The 19,086-nt window shown below is 51.4% G+C and overlaps 1 protein-coding gene across 2 annotated transcripts; it reads right to left on the bottom strand.

Annotated features, from left to right (window-relative positions):
* Positions 1-1,284: 1,284 nt before the first annotated feature.
* edem3 (ER degradation enhancer, mannosidase alpha-like 3) lies at positions 1,285-19,026 on the bottom strand. Of its 2 annotated transcripts, XM_088599180.1 has the most exons (21): positions 17,650-19,026; positions 17,114-17,159; positions 16,516-16,616; positions 16,384-16,423; positions 14,903-15,015; positions 14,399-14,552; positions 13,986-14,120; positions 13,172-13,277; positions 11,283-11,380; positions 10,743-10,868; positions 10,439-10,522; positions 10,234-10,317; positions 9,909-10,033; positions 9,231-9,405; positions 8,078-8,235; positions 7,629-7,776; positions 6,395-6,586; positions 6,060-6,225; positions 4,845-5,030; positions 4,598-4,645; positions 1,285-2,738 (listed from the first exon to the last, which is right to left on the bottom strand). In XM_088599180.1, exons 1-21 carry the CDS (start codon positions 17,766-17,768, stop codon positions 2,452-2,454), a joined length of 2,691 nt encoding a protein of 896 aa, XP_088455306.1. In that variant the 5' UTR covers positions 17,769-19,026; the 3' UTR covers positions 1,285-2,451. The 2 variants fall into 2 exon arrangements, with proteins under 2 accessions (XP_088455306.1, XP_088455307.1); XM_088599181.1 differs by lacking the exon at positions 4,598-4,645 and having other exon boundaries at positions 17,650-19,010.
* Positions 19,027-19,086: the final 60 nt, after the last annotated feature.

The raw sequence follows: 19,086 nt of genomic DNA, 5'->3' as shown, positions 1-19,086 counted from the left end.
CAGGCGTTATTACTGCACAGTTTGTACAGTGTGACGGAATGGAGCTGCACTATTCGGGACAGTGTGATGCAAATGTGTTGAATAAACATTACAAAGATCATACAGCACCCGCAAAGCCTCCACGGTGATGAGGGCGGTGTTATCGGATGTGCACAGCTATATCTGCAAGGCTGTCCAGCTACATAGTCCGAGCGCGGATTCTCCACCGGCAGCCTCCTGAGCTGGCGGTGTAAAAATCTGAATTTGCCCTCTCTCTGCCTTTTAGTGCACTGCTTCACAGCCTTTTCTCGGTTGCTCCATGGAACCGATTGGTTATGCCTGATGAGACAATGGGCAGGGAAGTTGTTGTGGACTGAGCGTCTGGCCAGTAAACACTGATGAGACGGGAATGGTGGAAGTAAACTACATACAAGGCATCTCAGTTACTGAGATGCCTTGGCTCTGATCTGAGGGCTGTCACACACCGTAGCTGAAGGCATGGGACTTGCCCCTGTTTTCTCTGCTTATAATATAGCTCTGGCACCTGCAGGGATACAAGGACGCAGGACCACAGCCGCAAACGGACAAGGAGTGCATTTAGGATGCTGAATAGGAAATGCTTCTTTACACAAAGTGGCGTGGGTGTGTGGAACAGGCTTCCCCGTCAGGCGGTTGAGGTCGCTGAGAGACAGCTGGGTATTCTTTTCTCCGCTAATAAACACACAAACGAGCAAGAGGGCCGCTCCGCTGTAGCCCTCTCTCTGCCTCTTCTTCTCCTCCCTCCTCCCCGTTTCTCACTCCCCTGCCTGCTCTTGCTCTCCTCCTGGGAAGGTTTGGGTTTTCCTGCCTCTTCCCACACCCATCCTGGCTCTGAGGGCCGAAGATGGCCCTGGCACCCCCCCCCAACCCCAAGGGAGATGCGCGCGAGTCAGAGGGGCCTGCGTCAGCGCCGCGGGAAGACACGCCTCCTCCCGGGTTTGAGCAGGGGCTCTCCTGGCCCCAGTGTCCCCGTGTTCGTGCTGCTGCGTGCGTGTGAGAGCGCGTGGGTGCCCTTCCAGACAACGCCACCGTGTATCTCCTTCTCTGGAAAAGCAACTCGAGTCTCGGCCCATGTGAGAAAGGCCGCATTTCTGAGATTCCTTCAGCAGAGGGAGAAGGAGGGAGTGAGAGGGAGGGCAAGAGGCCATTCGACTTCCTCCCCCCTTGTCCTCACCCTGAACTCCCTGGCTTTGGCCATCTCTCTCACTCCCTCTATCTTTCTGTGGTGTGTGGAGGTGCGGGGGAGGAAGAAACACTTCATTAGGGTTCGGGAATTATTTTTATTTAATTAATAGTCATATTGATATTGTTGTTTTAATTCTAGCATGGCTTCTCCAGTCCGTCACTGGTGGAACTCCAGTCATCCTGAGCTCAGTCTCCCTGAGCAGCGGGCAGCAGTGCCCCCTGCTGGCCAGCAGTGGAATAGCAGAACCTTCAGAGAGCCAAGGATGGCACTGTCGCCACCGTGCAGAGCATAGGTCCAATCAAGCTCTTACACAGAACCCGGTTACATTCTCCCTGACCTCAACCGATTGAGCCAGGGCTTTTTTATTCCTTTCTTTTGGAAAGATTTTTATGTTGCCAGAAACACTTTCCCTAACCCTCAGCTCTGCCGCTGGCCCGACTACTGTTGCACAACGTGTGTACACAAGAGAGGGCGCGTCTTAGTTCATCTTATTCAGTTAATACTTTAAAGATCTATCCAAACTCTCCTTCATTGCCCCGATTGCACTGCGAATGCTGGTTTTAGGCTAGTGTGGTTTTACTGAATTTTGACTTGGGGTTTGCTATGGACCTGGGGCCTCTGACTGACCCCTCGTCCTCTTTCTCACCCCGCATTGTGTCAGAGTGCGTTCTGGGGAGAGGCTGGGGTGACTGCTCATTCTGCGACAAAAAAAAAAATCAGTGAGGGGAGTTAACAAGAACAGGAAAGCGGGTTCTGTGAGATCAGCCAAGTTTATCCCAAAGCAATTGGTCCTTCCACTTTTCAGCAGTCAAGGTTGTAGTGGTTTATGTGCTCCACTAGGGGGAGTCCTATCCACCTGCCTGCATTTCCAGAGGTAGACTGTCTACAGCTGCAGTCTCAGGACTGAGGACCAGGGAGCCCTGGATACCAAGAATCATGCACCGTTCAAGTCAATACGATTAATTAAATAAACAAACTAGGATTTGCAATTAATCCTGATTCCAGGGCCTAAATTGAAATCCACCTGAAATAAGAAAAAATAATATTCCTGGACACCATGGAAAGAGCAGGAAGGAGGTGCTGGAATTGTGGTGTGTTTCATTGATTCTGTTCCTCCTTAAACTCTTGATGTTCCCCATTTACTCCAGCTCACTGCCCTCTTCTCCCCAGCTGGGGAGTGCAGTGGAGACATGCAGCAAACGCCTGTGGACTAGTCAGGGTCATACCATGTGGGGAGAGGGCCGCTGTCAGAGCTCATCCTTCTCCATCTGCTGAAAGGCTTCAAGATCCTCCTTCCAGTCAGCAAGCAAAGAGTCTATAGATTGGCTACTGGAGTCCTCAGCCACGACAGGGTCCGCCTCTTCGCTGCCCTGACCCTCAGCTTCCTGCCTCTGGTCCCCCTCGTGCCCTGTTGATTGGTGCTCTTCGACTGTGCCTGCACTTGATTGGTCGGTGTCTGTGGAATGAGGCGGGGCCACGGTCTCCCTGTCCTCCGCAGAGCAGTCCTCCTCCTCTGTTCGCTCAGATTCCCCACCTGTCAGACAGACAGACGTGAGATATAAAAGTACATCATACTGATGGGAAGAGGCAGTACAGAGAGTGAAAAAAATAGGCAAATGGTTAAGGAAAACTGGGAATATAAAGGGAACTGGGAAACGTAAGAGGTGTTTAGGGTTTACAGTTTCAGTTAATTCAGCAAAATCACCCAACAGAAAAATGTCAAATTCTCAGAGCAGCCCCTGTTTAACTCAAATATGCTGTTCATTTCTCTCCAAAAGAGGCAGAAAGAGAACTTAGGCCCCATGCTGAGATAAACACTGCTCTGGTTTCAATATCTTGGTGCCGCACTCTCTTTTCTTAACACAGAGAGACTAGTTTCAACTCTCGCATACAAACACATGAGCACATACTGACCTGAGCCAGACTGGAAAGCAGACCGACACAGACTGATTCACACTGACACACAACTGATGGAAAAAGACGGACACATACTCCCTGACCGAGACCAGATGCGGCCAGACGCTCACTAATACAGGCTGATGGGGTCAAAGTGATGCTGGTTTAAGCCAGCCATCCGGACACAAACAGAGAAGCACTTCGATGCTCACTGACACTCACTGGTACCGCACACCGAAGTAGACTGCCACGCCTGACAGCGTGCACATACTTCCAAGAAACCAAACACCGTTTAAAAAACTAAAAATGACACCAAGAGAAAAATCTGCAAATAACAAAACGTGCAAACTTATTTAAAACACAAAATGATTTTCTTGTTTTTCAGGTGGGTTTGCATCCCATTTAAATTCTTCCATTTGGCAGATGCAGCAGTAAGACGCTTTGGATAAAAGCATTTGGTCAAGATGCAAAGGGTGTATCACATAACAATAAAAAACCATAAGCTCTTCCACAAATGTCCTCTCTTTAGATCAGGGCTAGGACACCGCTTTTGAGGTGGCCCTGGGATTGCTGGATTCACAGCTCTGGATGTGCTCCAAGGTTGCGTGTGTGATAATTTACACTACACGTATGCCAGAAGATGCTCGCCAATACAGCCGATACCGTTTAATTTGTTTCAGACAAATTATGGTTGATAGAAGCAATCTGTTGGAGAAGCGCCACCTCAGCAAGGTCAGGAATGATTGCTCAGAGGACTGTAGGTCACGAATTGCTGATTTCCAGGTGAAATGGTTGTTTTCTTTTCTTACAATTAAACTGACCTGAAGTGGATTTCGATTCCTAATTACAACTAGCCTTTGGAATAGAATGAATGTGATATTTATTTGAAAAAAATAGCATAATAAGACCATTATCTAAATCACTCTGGCTCCTGTTCACAGAGCAGGTGAAAAGTTTTTTTTTTTTAATAGCAGAGAGAAACTAAAAGTAATATACCATTTCCTAACATTGTGTCCCTTTTTAAATCGACATCAGATCGGTGGGATTTACAATACTAATTTATTTTACTACTGCATTGTAAGTAGAGCGTGCAAAGGACACCTTCTTGTAGCAAAAATCACTTTGTAACTGAGAAAAACAGGGGTTAAAAGGCATGCTTCCACACAGAAAACACTGGTAAATCGAGGAATGGCTGTACATTGCTTTTCCCGAGTGCTGAAGAGTTATGGTGGTGTAGAGTGGTGCAGTTATTGGAATATCGGTCAAAGTGCACAAGACCACTACAGTACTGCAGGAGCCCTGAATGTCCAGAACAGTCCAGTGCCACTCGGCACTACCAACAACCAGGAGAACCACAACCAGAACCAGGACTTGCCTGTACCGGACCTGGATGGGCCAGATTGTAGCAAGTTAATTTAGAGGAGACTGACGCAGCTGAAGTTGGGCTGGACTAGGCTGCTGTCCAGCACAGAGAGGAGGGAAGAGGGAAGTACTTACTGCTCTCCAAGATGTAGCTGGGGAGGGCTTTCCCTTTAAATATGGCCGCTGAAATCCCACAGGAGAGCACAGGAGAGAGGAAGCACATAGTTACCCAGTGGAGAGGAGAGAGAGTGGGAGCAAGAGCGGGACAGGCTAACATCTCGCCCCAGATCCTCGCACTCTCCCCTTTTCTCCTTCCCTGTCACCAAGATGATTCAGAAACTTCACTCCATCACTGAGTATGCCTCGCCCGCCTCTCGCTCACCTCTGTCTCTTGCTCTGTCGCTCAGCAGCACCTCCACCTCCCTGTACTCTCTCAGGGCCTCCAGCACGATGTTGCCTTCCTTATGGAAGAGGAAGAGGAGGGGGATGGTAATGTCATCGGTGCTCCGCCCATCCCCCGCCATCTGGAATAGGGGAGCGGTGTCACTGCTGCTGCCCTCATTGTCATCTGCCAACAGGCAAGCACAGACACAGGACCCCGCCCAGGGGACGGACCATTAGCCAATAGATACACACAAAGAAAACCATCAACCAATAAGAACACAAGAGTCAAGACTCAACCAATAGATATCAGAGAAATTACAACAGAGCATCAGCCAATAGTAATACAGAATAGTAACACTCTCTATCCCCATCACCTCCCATTTATTTCACATGTGTTAAGTAAAAACAGTAATTATGTTATATTTATGGTAGCTATCCAAATACATTTGTAAAAGTTATTTTTTTACTTTATTCAATGTACTACTGAGTAGAGTGGGGTGTCTTGTGGACGCAGGGTTGACAGGTGGTGGGTTCGAGCCCACACTGCAGACACTGCTGCTGTACTTTCAGTGGGGTACTTTACCCAGGTATATAAACCCTGTGAAGGGGGGAGTAGTATGCTCTCTACATTTTACATTTCTACGCATGTCTGTTGTGTCTCTGTGTTCCACAGCTTTTTTTGGCGTCACTACAAATGTAGCTCTTTCTTTGTATAGCCAGCAGGTGGTCAGTACCTGGATGGGAGACCTCCTGGGAAAGCTAAGGTTGTTGCTGGAAGAGGTGTTAGTGGGACCAGTAGGGGGTGCTCACCCTGCAGTCTGTGTGGGTCCTAATGCCCCAGGATGTTGATTGGGACACTATACTGTAAAAAAGGCACCATCCTTTGGATGATATGTAAAACTGAAGCCTTGATTCTCAGTGGATATTAAAAATCCCAGGGTTTCTCTAAAAGAGTAGGGGTGTCACCCCGGTTTCCTGGCCAAATTCCCCTCTGGCCTTTACCAATCATGGCCTCCTAATAATCCTCATCCATCAGCTGGTTTCATTACTCTGTTCTCCCCACTGATACAACGGGCTACACATTGGTGGTGGTGGTGGAGGGGGGATCCCATTATCCCCATTAACTGTAAAGCGCTTGAGTGGAGTGGCTTATTCTCTTATTCTTATCATCATTAGTGCATCTGTAGTGACCCAGCCTGTCCCCTTGGCTCACCAATGACAATGCCTCCAATAGCCCCAGCTTTCTGGATGTTGCGAGCCTTCTCCGCAAACATGCACTGCCCCCGCTGCAGCAGAGCGATGTGCCCGGCCACCACTGCGGCGTTGCTGAGCTCCGAGCAGCCGCTGTACGGCTCTGACAGGGCCACGTACCCCTGCACCTGAGAGAGAGGGACAGGAGACGAGGGGAGAAAGTTTAGCGCTTTTGAAAGGGTCTTTTTTTCCAGTAAATCTCAATTTTCCAGCTCCCTGAAGAAAGATGAAGAAAGGGGAAGATGAAGGACTGGGGCAGAAAAGGAGTCAGAACTGAGACTAGCGCGCAGGACTCACCCCCCTGTGGCTTTTGGATAGGTCCGTTCCAAACTGCGCGGGCCCAGCGGTCAGTACCACTCTCCCGAAGAATGGGTGGGAGACTATCTGCACGGCACGGGGGGGCAGCTGCTCCTTCTGCTGCTGGCTGGACAGTTCAATCATCTCCTGCATGAACCGCAGCCCGTCTTCTGCATCGACGGCACTGAAGGCCTGGAGGAGCAAGACAGAGAAAGTCACCTACTGCACAGAACACGGAACACCTTGACTATCTCTTTGGTTCTCTGCGGACCCTAGGGTTTGCCCACACACACACACAGGTAAAGGGCTCACACCCTGACCCACGTTTTGTGGCAGGTGCGTCGCCACGGTGCCCGTGCGGCGTGGCGAGCCGGGAGAGTCACCACGGTGCCCGTGCGGCATGGCGTGCCGGGAGAGTCACCACGGTGCCCGTGTGGCGTGGCGAGCCGGGAGAGTCACCACGGTGCCCGTGTGGTGTGGCGTGCCGGGAGAGTCACCACGGTGCCCGTGTGGCGTGGCGTACCGTACCGGGAGAGTCACCACGGTGCCCGTGTGGCGTGGCGAGCCGGGAGTCACCACGGTGCCCGTGTGGCGTGACGAGCCGGGAGAGTCACCACGGTGCCCGTGCGGCGTGGCGAGCCGGGAGAGTCACCACGGTGCCCGTGTGGCGTGACGAGCCGGGAGAGTCACCACGGTGCCCGTGCGGCGTGGCGTACCGGGAGAGTCACCACGGTGCCCGTGCGGCGTGGCGTGGCGTACCGGGAGAGTCACCACGGTGCCCGTGCGGCGTGGCGTGGCGTACCGGGAGAGTCACCACGGTGCCCGTGCGGCGTGGCGTGGCGTACCGGGAGAGTCACCACGGTGCCCGTGCGGCGTGGCGTGGCGTGCCGGGAGAGTCACCACGGTGCCCGTGCGGCGTGGCGTGGCGTGCCGGGAGAGTCACCACGGTGCCCGTGCGGCGTGGCGTGGCGTGCCGGGAGAGTCACCACGGTGCCCGTGCGGCGTGGCGTGGCGTGCCGGGAGAGTCACCACGGTGCCCGTGCGGCGTGGCGTGGCGTGCCGGGAGAGTCACCACGGTGCCCGTGCGGCGTGGCGTGGTGTGCCGGGAGAGTCACCACGGTGCCCGTGCGGCGTGGCGTGGCGTGCCGGGAGAGTCACCACAGTGCCCATGTGGCGTGCCCTGCCGGGAGAGTCACCATGTAGCCTGGGTGCTGCGCAGGTGTGTCAAGATTACCTGAGTGGCATGCTGCACCAGCTGCACTCTCCCATCCTTCAGGTGGATCAGACTGACTCCCATCCTCTTCAGCAGCTCCAGGTGCTCGGGGTTATTGGCCATGAAGTCCCGCGCTCGCAGGGGAGGGCGCCCCGCAGAGCCCCCGTCACTGGGAGAGGGGCGGAAAGGGAAAAACGGAGGAAAATCGAGAGTGAACAGCAGGAAAGTGTTTTCCTCTTAGGAGTCGGAATTTCGACAGTGCACATTCTCTCACCGGGTTCATTGAGCGGTCAAGACTTATGCTGGATTCCTCCCAGGCTCTGACGCTCTCCGTCTCGCTCACTGACACTCTTCCCCCTCCTCCCCGACTCAACAACTAATCACTTCCAATCCACCTCCTACCTCTCTCTTCTCATCCCTCCTCTTCCCACCTCCACAGCCTGCCCCCAACGCCCCCGTCCGTTTGTCACCTTGGGGGGGCCGGGCGGGGGCAGCTCTTGTCCACGGCGCTCCTGACTGGCTCTCGGATGGACTGCGGGAAGGAGGGATCAGGGAACAGCAGCTGTGTGTTGGGGCAGGACCAGTCGAAATTTGAGTCGTCTGTGTCCGAGAGTGAACTCTCCCCTAACTGAGGGAGACAGATGACAGGGGAGAGTTAAGTTTGGCTTCTTGGTGAAAGAAATTCATTTAACGCATGAAAATGAAAAAGAGGTATTTTAGAGAAGAACCAGCTGTCTCCTTCATGCGAGCTTTTGTATAAATGCCACTGGCAGTGAAGAGGCACGAGAAGACAAAATGCAGGTCAGAGAAAGAACTCGTACTGTGCAAACAGCCTGTGGTTTTGTATGTGTCGTGTTAGCAACCCTAAGGTTGCAAGTTCAACTCTCTATCTTCACTTTAATTTAAAAGTTCATTTAAAAAGTCTGCAAAAGCCAGCTGCAGACTAGGATTGTCCAGTCCTGGTACTGGGATAGTGGTATGTCTCTTTCAATCATTAACGCTTGAGCAACCGAGAAAATTGGTTCAATTGAGCCAATAAAAATATCCAAGATCTCTTTAAGAGCTTAAATGGAATGAAAACCTGCAGAAATGCTGAACTTCCGGGACCTAGACTAGACAGCCCTGCTGTAGACAATAACAGCATTCAGGCACGTCAGAAGCATGTTTTTAAAAGCAGCCTACATGGATGTAATACTGATTAAACATTAACATACAGCCTGATAGTACTGTGTGATTAGACAGCCAGTGTAGTGTTGGTTGTGGATATTAACATACAGCCTGATAGTACTGTGTGATTAGACACAGCCAGTGTAAATAGTGTTGGTTGTGGATATTAACATACAGCCTGATAGACAGTACCGTGTGATTAGACAGCCAGTGTAGTGTTGGTTGTGGATATTAACATACAGCCTGATAGACAGTACCGTGTGATAAGACACAGCCAGTGTAGTGTTGGTTGTGGATATTAACATACAGCCTGATAGACAGTACTGTGTGATTAGACACAGCCAGTGTAGTGTTGGTTGTGGATATTAACATACAGCCTGATAGACAGTACTGTGTGATTAGACAGCCAGTGTAGTGTTGGTTGTGGATATTAACATACAGCCTGATAGACAGTACCGTGTGATTAGACACAGCCAGTGTGTAAGTAGTGTTGGCAGTAGACAGGGACAGGGGCAGCAGATGTGCCTCTGTGGTGAAGATGTAATCCTCCACATCAAAGGGCAGGTCCTCTGGGTCAGCAAACAGAAGGAACAGGTACTTGAACATCTCTGCCAGGAAGAATGAATCCATACTACAAGAGAAAGAGGGATGGGGAGAGAAGGAAAGGCAATCAATGTTATAATACATACCTGAGAGTTAACATTTAAATCAAGGTATTTTGTGTCAAAACAATTACCAAGTAAGAACTCGTTATTGTGTACAATTTTGGATGCCAAGATAAAAGAGACGACTGCACTGAAATCAGTCCAGAGACGAGCAAGCAGATACATTCCTGGGCTTAAAGGAATATTCTACTCAGACCTGAATCCTTCTAGTCCTGAACAGAAACAAATACAAAGAGACCTGATTCAAAAATTCATAATCCTCATAGAGACCAACCAGACTTGTTCAGAACCAGTGGCATCCATCTAAAACCATGAACTCCTTACAGAAAGGATAGCGAGAATCTAGAACAAGCTACCAAACACGCTGCCGAAATCGTTACTCAATCCTTCTTTCAAGAAACAAGGAGAGATATTTGACTCTGCTCCCAAACAACGAGCCAGCCGGGCCGAACGGCCTCCCCTCTCTCACCGGTCCTCGTGGCTCCCAGTCCGGACGTCTTTCATGGCTGCAAAACCACAGGGGACCCGAGCAAACCGGTTCAGGTTCTCCAGCACGGTCCGGCCCACCTCCAAGTAATAGGGGTCTCCTGTCGCCTGACAGAGAGAGGGGCAAGGCGACAGTGAGAGACAGGGAGACACAGGCTGAATCCCAGGTTGCAGACACAGCAATGGTGGGGAAGAGGGGCAGTGAGAACCGAAAGACACGTTTCGCCCAGGACAGGCTGAGTGAAGGAGCGGGGTGCAGCGAGAGACACACACAGGAAAGACAGAAGGGGACTGCTAAGCGATCTCACCTTGTACAGGAAGTAGGTGCTCTCTGCAAACTCTGGGCGTAGCGGGTGCTGAGCCCAGTGGACCCTGAAATCCGTGGTGAATGCCTGAGAGGAAGGGAGAGCAAGTTTCAGCGCACCAGCGTGAAAGCACAGATGCTGCTGCTGCACACAAGCAGACAGGCTCGACCCCGCGGTGACAGACTGACATCGCAGATGGTCACGGTACCTCGGGCAGGAAGTTGTGCTTCTTGGTGACCTGGTACAGCATCTCATGTGTCTCTATAGCGGGTCGAATATCCCCCTTTAGCACCTGAGCCAGACGGAAGAGAGTGTGAATGAGCAGTGATGCAAGAGGATATGGGATACAGTGCGCAGCGAGGTGCTCATGAGAACCGAGGAGAGCGCGAGTAAAATGTGATTAGTATAGTATATTATTAGCTAGTGTATGAGGAGAGTCATATAGTGAATGAACTGTGGATAGTTAAACAGTGATATATAAGCACTGCCAGAGTCCAAGCAGTGACCAGTACCTGCAGCCCTGGGAAGAAGGCCAGCAGGGAGTCCATCCAGGTGCGGGCAGTCAGCAGGGGCTTGTGGATGTGAACGTCCAACAGGAGGGGCGGCTGGCTGATGTACTTCATTATCGAGGCGTAGTGCTGGGAGGGAGACAGGGAGCCATGGCGAGTGAGTGAGGGGAGCAGGGAGAGACACAATGACCACAGCTGGGAAGCCAGGCCGAGCGCTGAGAAAGCAGAGCTGCCACTTGTTCTTCACACACAGGTGAGGTTAGTCTTCTTGCCCCAAACAGACCTCTGACGGGGCTGCCACCTCTGAGAAACCTTCCTTCCCCCATGAGAGGGGACAAGCAGAGCAGGCAGGAGCAGTTACTGAAGGAGGGAGAGGGAAGTAAGATATTCTTGTTTATTATTGCTGTTCTTGTTCTCGTTGTCTGATACGGGTCCATGCAGAATCGGAGGGCACTAGCTGCTTCAGCAGCACAGGGACTAGGAGAGCTCTGAGCTTTAAACATGGCAGTGAGAAAGAGGCCGCCTGGGACGGGTCACACTCACAGTGTTGAATCTCTCCAGGAAGCGCTCGTCTCCCAGCAGGATGTAGGCCTTCAGCAGGTATTCGTAATAGGAGTCAATCCCTGCTCCCACGCCACTGTCTGAGGGTCACAACACAGAAAGAGGGAGTCAACCCACTGGCAGAGCAAATAACACAATACTGGGTGGGATTTTCAAACACTTGTTACTTAAGTGCCAGCTGAACTGATACGTGGCACTGATTTACAAAACGCTGTTAATAATTACACTCATGATTTTCAGCTGGTAGGCCATTATCTCGGTTATAGCCTGCAGGCTGGGATGACTTGGGCTCAAGATGGAGTGTGTAACTGAATTACTGTGCGCTTGCTTCTCCCGGCTAAACGATGTTGTTTAACCAAAGGAGAACAGGGTTCAGAACCAAAGGGTTTTCTTTATTTGCATTTTAAAAATCTGGGAAGTATACGGAGTACCTGTGATAATAGATTGTTGACATTGTTCCTAATGGTGTATGAAAGCGCATCAGTGCTCATGCAGACATACATCGAGTGTTAAAGCTGATGCAATTTCCCCACTTCAGTCTTGGATACCTCCTCCACCTGCATTGATCTGTGGGTGGCCAGGCTTTGCACAGCTCTCCGAGTAAATTAAATTTATTACCAGCTCCCTGCCACCCTCCACTAGCAACTAGGCTTACAGATGAATCTAATGAGCGGAACATTGTCATCCATGCAGAACGTTGAACAATAATAAGATATCCTGTTCAATTTAGACACATTGCATCTCTTCCTTGAACATTTCATTTCCCTTTAATCTACAGTCTATATTTTAATGATCATTTCCTTAAAAATGTCATATAATAAATGAACACAGGGCACAGCCCAGTATCTAAAATAGTCAGTGCATCACTACCTTTAGGGCTCTATTGCTGTACTCGGGAAATAACCGAAACGGAAGACCTGTCAGCCGTTCCTGACACCAATCACTCCATGTGACCTTGCAAGGTAGTGTTTTTATTCCATGAATTACCAGAAGAAAGTAACTGTAACACGAATGGTGGCAACAATTCATAGACCATTTTAAGATTATTTTAAAGAAATATGTATTATTTTCACTCGTTGTTTGTTTTATGCACACAAACACGTTGCATAATTTATCGTCTGATAAATATTGATGCACAAAACTACACTGATGAGCTGTCTGCACAGTCTAGTTGAAGTAACGGTGAAGTTTTTTATGCATTAATTAAGTTAATTTTATGGTAAAATTAAAACCCTGTAAGTGTCCCACGGAGCTATATGGTTGGCTATGCACAACTGCATAATATGCAACACATGCATGTAAGAGACATACAGTGTTTAGTGGTTGAACAGTAATGTACTGGAATTTCCATCCACAGTGAAAATCCTCAGTGCACACAGTGTGTAAAAGAGTTGTCGGATCATTCAGGGTCCGTCTTCAAATTTCATTCCTTTCCATTTCTTTTAAACATGTTTTAAACAGGCCGTTTGCACCGAAACAGATTTAAATTTCTCTGTAACGGCTATATAACAATAACCCAAGCCAAGAATGCAGAAAGTAAAGAAACACTCATCTATGAACGGTGACAACCTGTAAGAAAATTAATGGATTATTTAATATGCTATTCAGAATCCGGATAATAGATTCTTACTCCTTACTAGTGATTCAGTACAGTAAGGAACCATCAAGCTTTTCCTGTATTAAAGATCTCATCTAGTCAGTATCTCAGCACTACTAGCCAGAAAATTGCAATTTGCGTCAGAGGTGGCTGAAAATCACCTTCCGTCTCCCACTCAGCACAAGAGCACTGTTCAGCCAGCGACACTTGTCATGACAGGGTCACAGTCTCTCAGGTCTGCTCCCTCCCTCCCCCCTCGTCCGCCCTCTCTCACCCCTTCGGACCCACTCCCCGGAATGGATGTTAATGGTCGTGCCCACCAGGTTGCTATTCCTCTGCCGCTTCTCCCACAGGAAGTCCAGAGCCCTGCGGGCGTGCTCCTGGGGAGGCAATCAACCGTTAATGACACCCACATCGACAGCACTGACAGCCTGCAGGGCTCGAGCAAGGAATAACGCAGGTATGATGGCTACATTACACACAGCGACAGTGTCTGCTCCCCACCTTCTGTCCCCTCTCTCCCCACAAGTGTAGCTTCTGCAGTGGAGCTGAGCTTTCCGTCCCTCAAGTCGCTGTAACATCCGTCTCTGCCTCTTTCTTGCCCCACACACTGGCTATTCTATGTAGAACACCACCTCCCACCTCGCACACAGGCTATTCTGTGTAGAATACCCCCTCCCTGCTTCCCTCCCACCTCGCACACAGGCTATTCTGTGTAGAATACTCCCTCCCTGACCACCCCCCCCTTCACACATAGGCTATTCTGTGTAGAACACCCCCTCCCTGCCCCCCCCACCTCACACACAGGCTATTCTGTGTAGAATACTCCCTCCCTGACCACCCCCCCCTTCACACATAGGCTATTCTGTGTAGAATACCCCCTCCCTGCCTCCCCCCACCTCACACACAGGCTATTTTGTGTAGAACACCCCCTCCCTGCCCCCCCCACCTTGCACACAGGCTATTCTGTGTAGAATACCCCCCCACTTCGCACACAGGGTATTACATGTAGAGTACCCCCTCCCTGACCCCCCCCCACCTCCTACACAGGCTATTCTGTGTAGAACACCCCCTCCCTGCCCCCCCACCTCAAACACAGGGTCTCCGGTGAAGCGGCTCAGGGCGGCGAACTCCAGGATGATGGTGCCAGCGCAGGCCGTGCAGGTGTCTGTCTCGGTGCCAGTCCTCGCCTCGGGACTTCGCACGCCATGGCGCAGGTTCACCTGCGGAGGGACCGGAGAGAGGCGTCCTGGCTTGGTCACTGGCAGAGCTGGCCGCCCGCAAACTCAGGCAGCCTGGCCAAAGAGCCGCACGCACAGCCCAGCCACAGGGTGGAGTGCTTCCTGAAGCAGTGTGCCATTATCGCAATCCAGCATGATGTGGGGTGTTTCTGGGGGTACTGTTTACAGTGGGGTTGAGTGTTGTTGATACGACACAGTATTATGGGAGTAAACCAGCGCTGCTGTGGTAGAGTACTGGCGCTACCTTCGGGGACACTCACCCTGGGGTAGGGCAGGCCACTGGAGGTGTTGAAGGCAGGCAGCAGGCGCAAACCCAGGTCCTTGGCCATGGCCAGCAACTCGTCACGGTACCAACTCATATGAGTCCCCTGCTCCTTCAGCATCACTGCCATCGAGTGGCCCCCCAGCAGGCCCCTAACACAGGTACACACAGAGACCGTCACGCCTACCGCTCCATCTGTGCAGCCCTAGAGCGGCTGCAGGCCAGCTCCTCTCGGGGGAGCTGGGCACAGAGGCACACCGTCTCCTACAGTGACTGCAGTCTTCTGAACTTCATGTAATGACTGGGGAGATGCACTGCATTTATATGAAGAGTTATTATATTAACATGATCGATATCCTTGTCTAAGAAAAACCGAGTTACTGGGCATGAAAGCCCTGACCGATGGCACTGACTGACAATCCCAGTCTTGTGAAGAAACGCACTTCTCAGGATCCACTGTACACTCATGCACCCTCAGCCACTCCATCTTCCAGCCCCTCACCCCAGAACTCGGATGTTGGTCTCGAAAACAGACACCACGATGTCATTGTCCAGTCTGACGTCACGCAGCACCTTCCTCACAGCCTCCTCGAACTCCACCGGCTTGTTCAGGAGCTGCAGGACAGTGAGACAGGTTAACACCCCAGTAACAGACAGGGGGGTTACCACAGCACTGAGACAGTGAGACAGGTCATCACCCCAGTGACAGACAGGGGGGTTACCACAGCACTGAGACAGTGAGACAGGTCATCACCCCAGTGACAGACAGGGGGGTTACCACAGCACTGAGACAGTGAGACAGGTCAACACCCCAGTGACAGACAGGGGGGTTACCACAGCACTGAGACAGTGAGACAGGTCAACACCCCAGTGACAGACAGGGGGGTTACCACAGCACTGAGACAGTGAGACAGGTCATCACCCCAGTGACAGACAGGGGGGTTACCACAACCTTGAGACAGCGAGACAGGTCATCACCCCAGTGACAGACAGAGGGGTTACCACAGCCCTGAGACAGTGAGACAGGTTAACACCCCAGTAACAGACAGGGGGGTTACCACAGCCCTGAGACAGTAAGACAGGTCAACACCCCAGTGAAGACTGGGGGCTTACCACAGCTCTGAGACAGTGAGACAGGTTAACACCCCAGTGACAGCTGTTACCACAGCTCTGAGACAGTGAGACAGGTTAACACCCCAGTGACAGCTGTTACCACAGCTCTGAGACAGTGAGACAGGTTAACACTCCAGTGACAGACAGGGGGGTTACCACAGTTCTGAGACAGTGAGACAGGTTATCACCCCAGTGACAGACAGGGGGGTTACCACAGCACTGAGACAGTGAGACAGGTCATCACCCCAGTGACAGATAGGGGGGTTACCACAACCCTGAGACAGTGAGACAGGTCATCACCCCAGTGACAGACAGAGGGGTTACCACAGCCCTGAGACAGTGAGACAGATTAACACCCCAGTAACAGACAGGGGGGTTACCACAGCCCTGAGACAGTAAGACAGGTCAACACCCCAGTGAAGACAGGGGGCTTACCACAGCTCTGAGACAGTGAGACAAGTGACAGACATTCAACAATCAACTCCAACAATTAATTATCAAGATCACGGCTAGCGCTTTGTTTAAACTCTTTCAAATCACTTTCAAATAGCCATAAAACTAGTCATAATTATGGACCATTACCCAAAATGGTTATGTTTAAAAAGGACATCACCATTGTGGTCAAGTGCTTATGAGTAATAAAACTGTAGGTCTGCATTAAAGGAATCGTTAATAAAGCAGTTCTGATTGAAAACTGAAGAGCTCAACTCCACACACACGCAGTGACCTGCAGTGCCATTTTTAATGCTACCCAGTTATAGTTTTACATGCGATATACAAAACCTGTACATTTCAGCTCATCAGTGATAATAATTATAATTTGCAGATAATTAGATTTATCATGTTCTCTTACCCCCCCGGGTTACTCACCACCAGAGTGTCCAGAGTGTCGATAAGGGTGAGAGAGAACCTGCGACAGAGAGAGACAATGTGTGTTTGTGTAAGCCCCTCAGTGGGTCCCATGAGTCACTCTGCGAGCCCGTCAGTCTGTCCACGACTTACTTGCCCAAAGCGTCGTCCACATCCCCCCTGCTGGGCTCCAGGCCCCTAACTCTCCCCCGACAAGTCAGGGGCATTAACTCGTCGGCGGGGTACGCGTGATCCTGAAACACAGGAAGGGAGAGAGACTGTGGGGCGCAGCGCTGCAGAGGCTGAATGTTTCAAACGTGACAAGGCTGCGTGGGAGCGTCCGTGCAGATAAGATCACTTTATTGGCCCTATACAACTTCTTGCATTAGGAATTTGTCTTTTCACATACCCCCACTTGCTCTCCATGAGACACACAGACAGGGTCGGCCATTTATACGGCAGCCCTGGAGCAGTTGGGGTTAAGGGCCTTTTTCAGGGGCCCAACGCACTAGGATTCCTCTGCCAGCCAGCCAGCGGGATTTGAACCGGTAACCTTCCAGCCACAGGTGCAGATCCTTAGCCACCGCTCCGCCCATTCACATCCGCGTGTGCTCTGCAGACAGCTGTTCTCACTGGCTCTGTGTGTGTGGGTGTGGGTGTGGGTGTGGGTGGGTGGACCCGTAGCGTCACTACGTTCTTCTGGGCATCCATTAGCTCTCCTCCCTCCGCAGGGCGGTCAGCTGACACTCACCATGTAGTTCTGGTAGGCATGGTCAAACATCTCGATCACCTGGTTCCTGAGGAGGAGAGAGAGGCCGAGAGCAGGCAGGGGATGAATAGACATGTATTTTAATATGGCCTTTTCCACGTACTTTTACAATCCAAAATTCCTAGATTTGGCACTTTGACCATTCGTATTGACATCTGTACCCACCATCATTAAATCTGGGACCGACAGGAGGATATCCGCTTGTTTGGGTGTTTTGTTGAGAAGCAAAAAAAGTTCAGAACACCAGGCGGCTACAAGACAAAGTCTACACCACAGAGGCCCACTCCCCGCTGTCACCTTACTCACCAAATCTGAGACTGACTCAAAAACTGACAACATAGTCCACAACCATGCAGCCCAAACACCGACTCACCCCCCCCCAGGAACACACTATCCCACTGCCTAACTCGTCACTGTCAGCCACCCCCCTACCGGACCAACCCTCTACCCACCCCAGCTGCGACTCCACGCGCTTTCGTTCATGCTCCGGTGCCCGGTCCTGCCTCCCGAACCCTTACCTCAGTCTTTGCCTCTCCTCTCTGGTCATGGCACCCCCCAGCCTGCAGGTGGCGCCCAGGAGCAGCAGCAGCAGCACCAGGGTGATCCTCACTGGGCAGGTTCCCGGCGTGGTCTCCATGGTAACACGCCTGTCTGCCTGTCTCTGTCAGAGCCCACTTGAGGGGCGAACCATCCCCCACGAACAACCAGACACACTCAACACCACGACGCACACGCACTGCCGATCACACTGACAGACACACTGTTCCCCTGTGACTGCTCCCTTCCGCCCAGACCTTAAACACATACAACCAGACTTCTGTCGCACCTGTCGAGATTTTCTTTAATCGGACTGCTTATTTGATCTCCCTTAACTTTCAGCTGTGTGGGTCTCTACAGCCCCCGCCCCTGAGTGGAATGTGTCTGTACGGCGTAAGCGCGGGTCCCAGCTGGAATTCACACGCACTCTAGGCTCCGACTAGTCCCTGTAGAAGCCACTAATCACTCCATTTTGTTCTATTTTCAAATGATGTTTGCTTTCCCCGATCTTGTAAAAACAATGAGAGGCGTTTATCAAAACCACGGAGGCGACGTGGAGTCCAGGCCCAAAACACCTGTGTTAAAAGGGACTGACCGACATCAACCCCTGTGTGGGTCTGGCACACCTGGAACAGAACACGCTCTGTGTCATTTAACCCCCCGGCCAAGTAACAGTATGACGATAACCCCGATACGCCTAATTCTCCACACCTGCTGAAAACCGTTAGGATTCCTCTCGCAATACACTCCGCGGCTAACAATGAAACCATCCAGCAAGAACGAAGAGAACGATGTTAATGACAATAAACCACGCAAACACACACACACACACTCCCCCCTTCCTCTTTCTCTCCGTATCCGGGACAAAACACCTTCTGTCCCGGATCTACGTTCTCGTTTCGGACTGACGGAATATACAGCCTCCGAGCTCCGAGTTTCCTCTGAGGTCGATTTCAGTCTCTTTTTCGTAGACGACCCCGTTGCTCTGTCCCCGTTGCGGCTTTCGATAGCATAGTCCCCTCCGGAATGGCAGTGTAGGTGCGCTGTCCCTCTCAGCAGCTGTTAGGGTGCTCTCCCAGCGCCACAGCTCCACTCTCTCGGCTCGAAGTGGACCCGGGTCGTGAGGCTGACCGGTCCTGTGAAGTATACAAATCCCTCCGACCCAGCTTCAGTCGACTGTTGTCCCAGCGCTGTGACCCTATGACCCGGTTTCAGCGCGACGACCCCAGCTCGGCTCAGCCCCTTCTCCGGCCAACAGCCATCTTCGCCGCTGATGCTGCAGGAGTCAATTTTCCGACTGCAACGTCAATAACATCCGCATCCGGGTGCTGCCCCCCTCGCCGTCTCATTGGCTTCGGTTCAACACGCTGGGTTGACGTCATTGAGCGCCTTTGGCTGTTATTGGCTCCCGCTGCCGT

The sequence above is a fragment of the Lepisosteus platostomus genome, chromosome 11 (assembly GCF_059453375.1).
Source record: "Lepisosteus platostomus isolate fLepPlt1 chromosome 11, fLepPlt1.hap1, whole genome shotgun sequence".
In the NCBI taxonomy this organism is placed as follows: Eukaryota; Metazoa; Chordata; class Actinopteri; order Semionotiformes; family Lepisosteidae; genus Lepisosteus; species Lepisosteus platostomus.
Note: the sequence above shows the minus strand (reverse complement) of the source record. Positions and strands in the feature narration are given on the sequence as shown.

Excerpts from the sequence above, each read along its gene's own strand:
- edem3 (XM_088599180.1), bottom strand. The coding sequence starts at position 17,768 with ATGGAGACCACGCCGGGAACCTGCCCAGTGAGGATCACCCTGGTGCTG. Across the intron at positions 14,121-14,398 it reads GTGGCCTGCCCTACCCCAGG|GTGAACCTGCGCCATGGCGT; the intron begins GTGAGTGTCCCC and ends GTCCCTCCGCAG. Across the intron at positions 7,777-8,077 it reads CCCCGCCCGGCCCCCCCAAG|TGACGGGGGCTCTGCGGGGC; the intron begins GTGACAAACGGA and ends CCCCTCTCCCAG.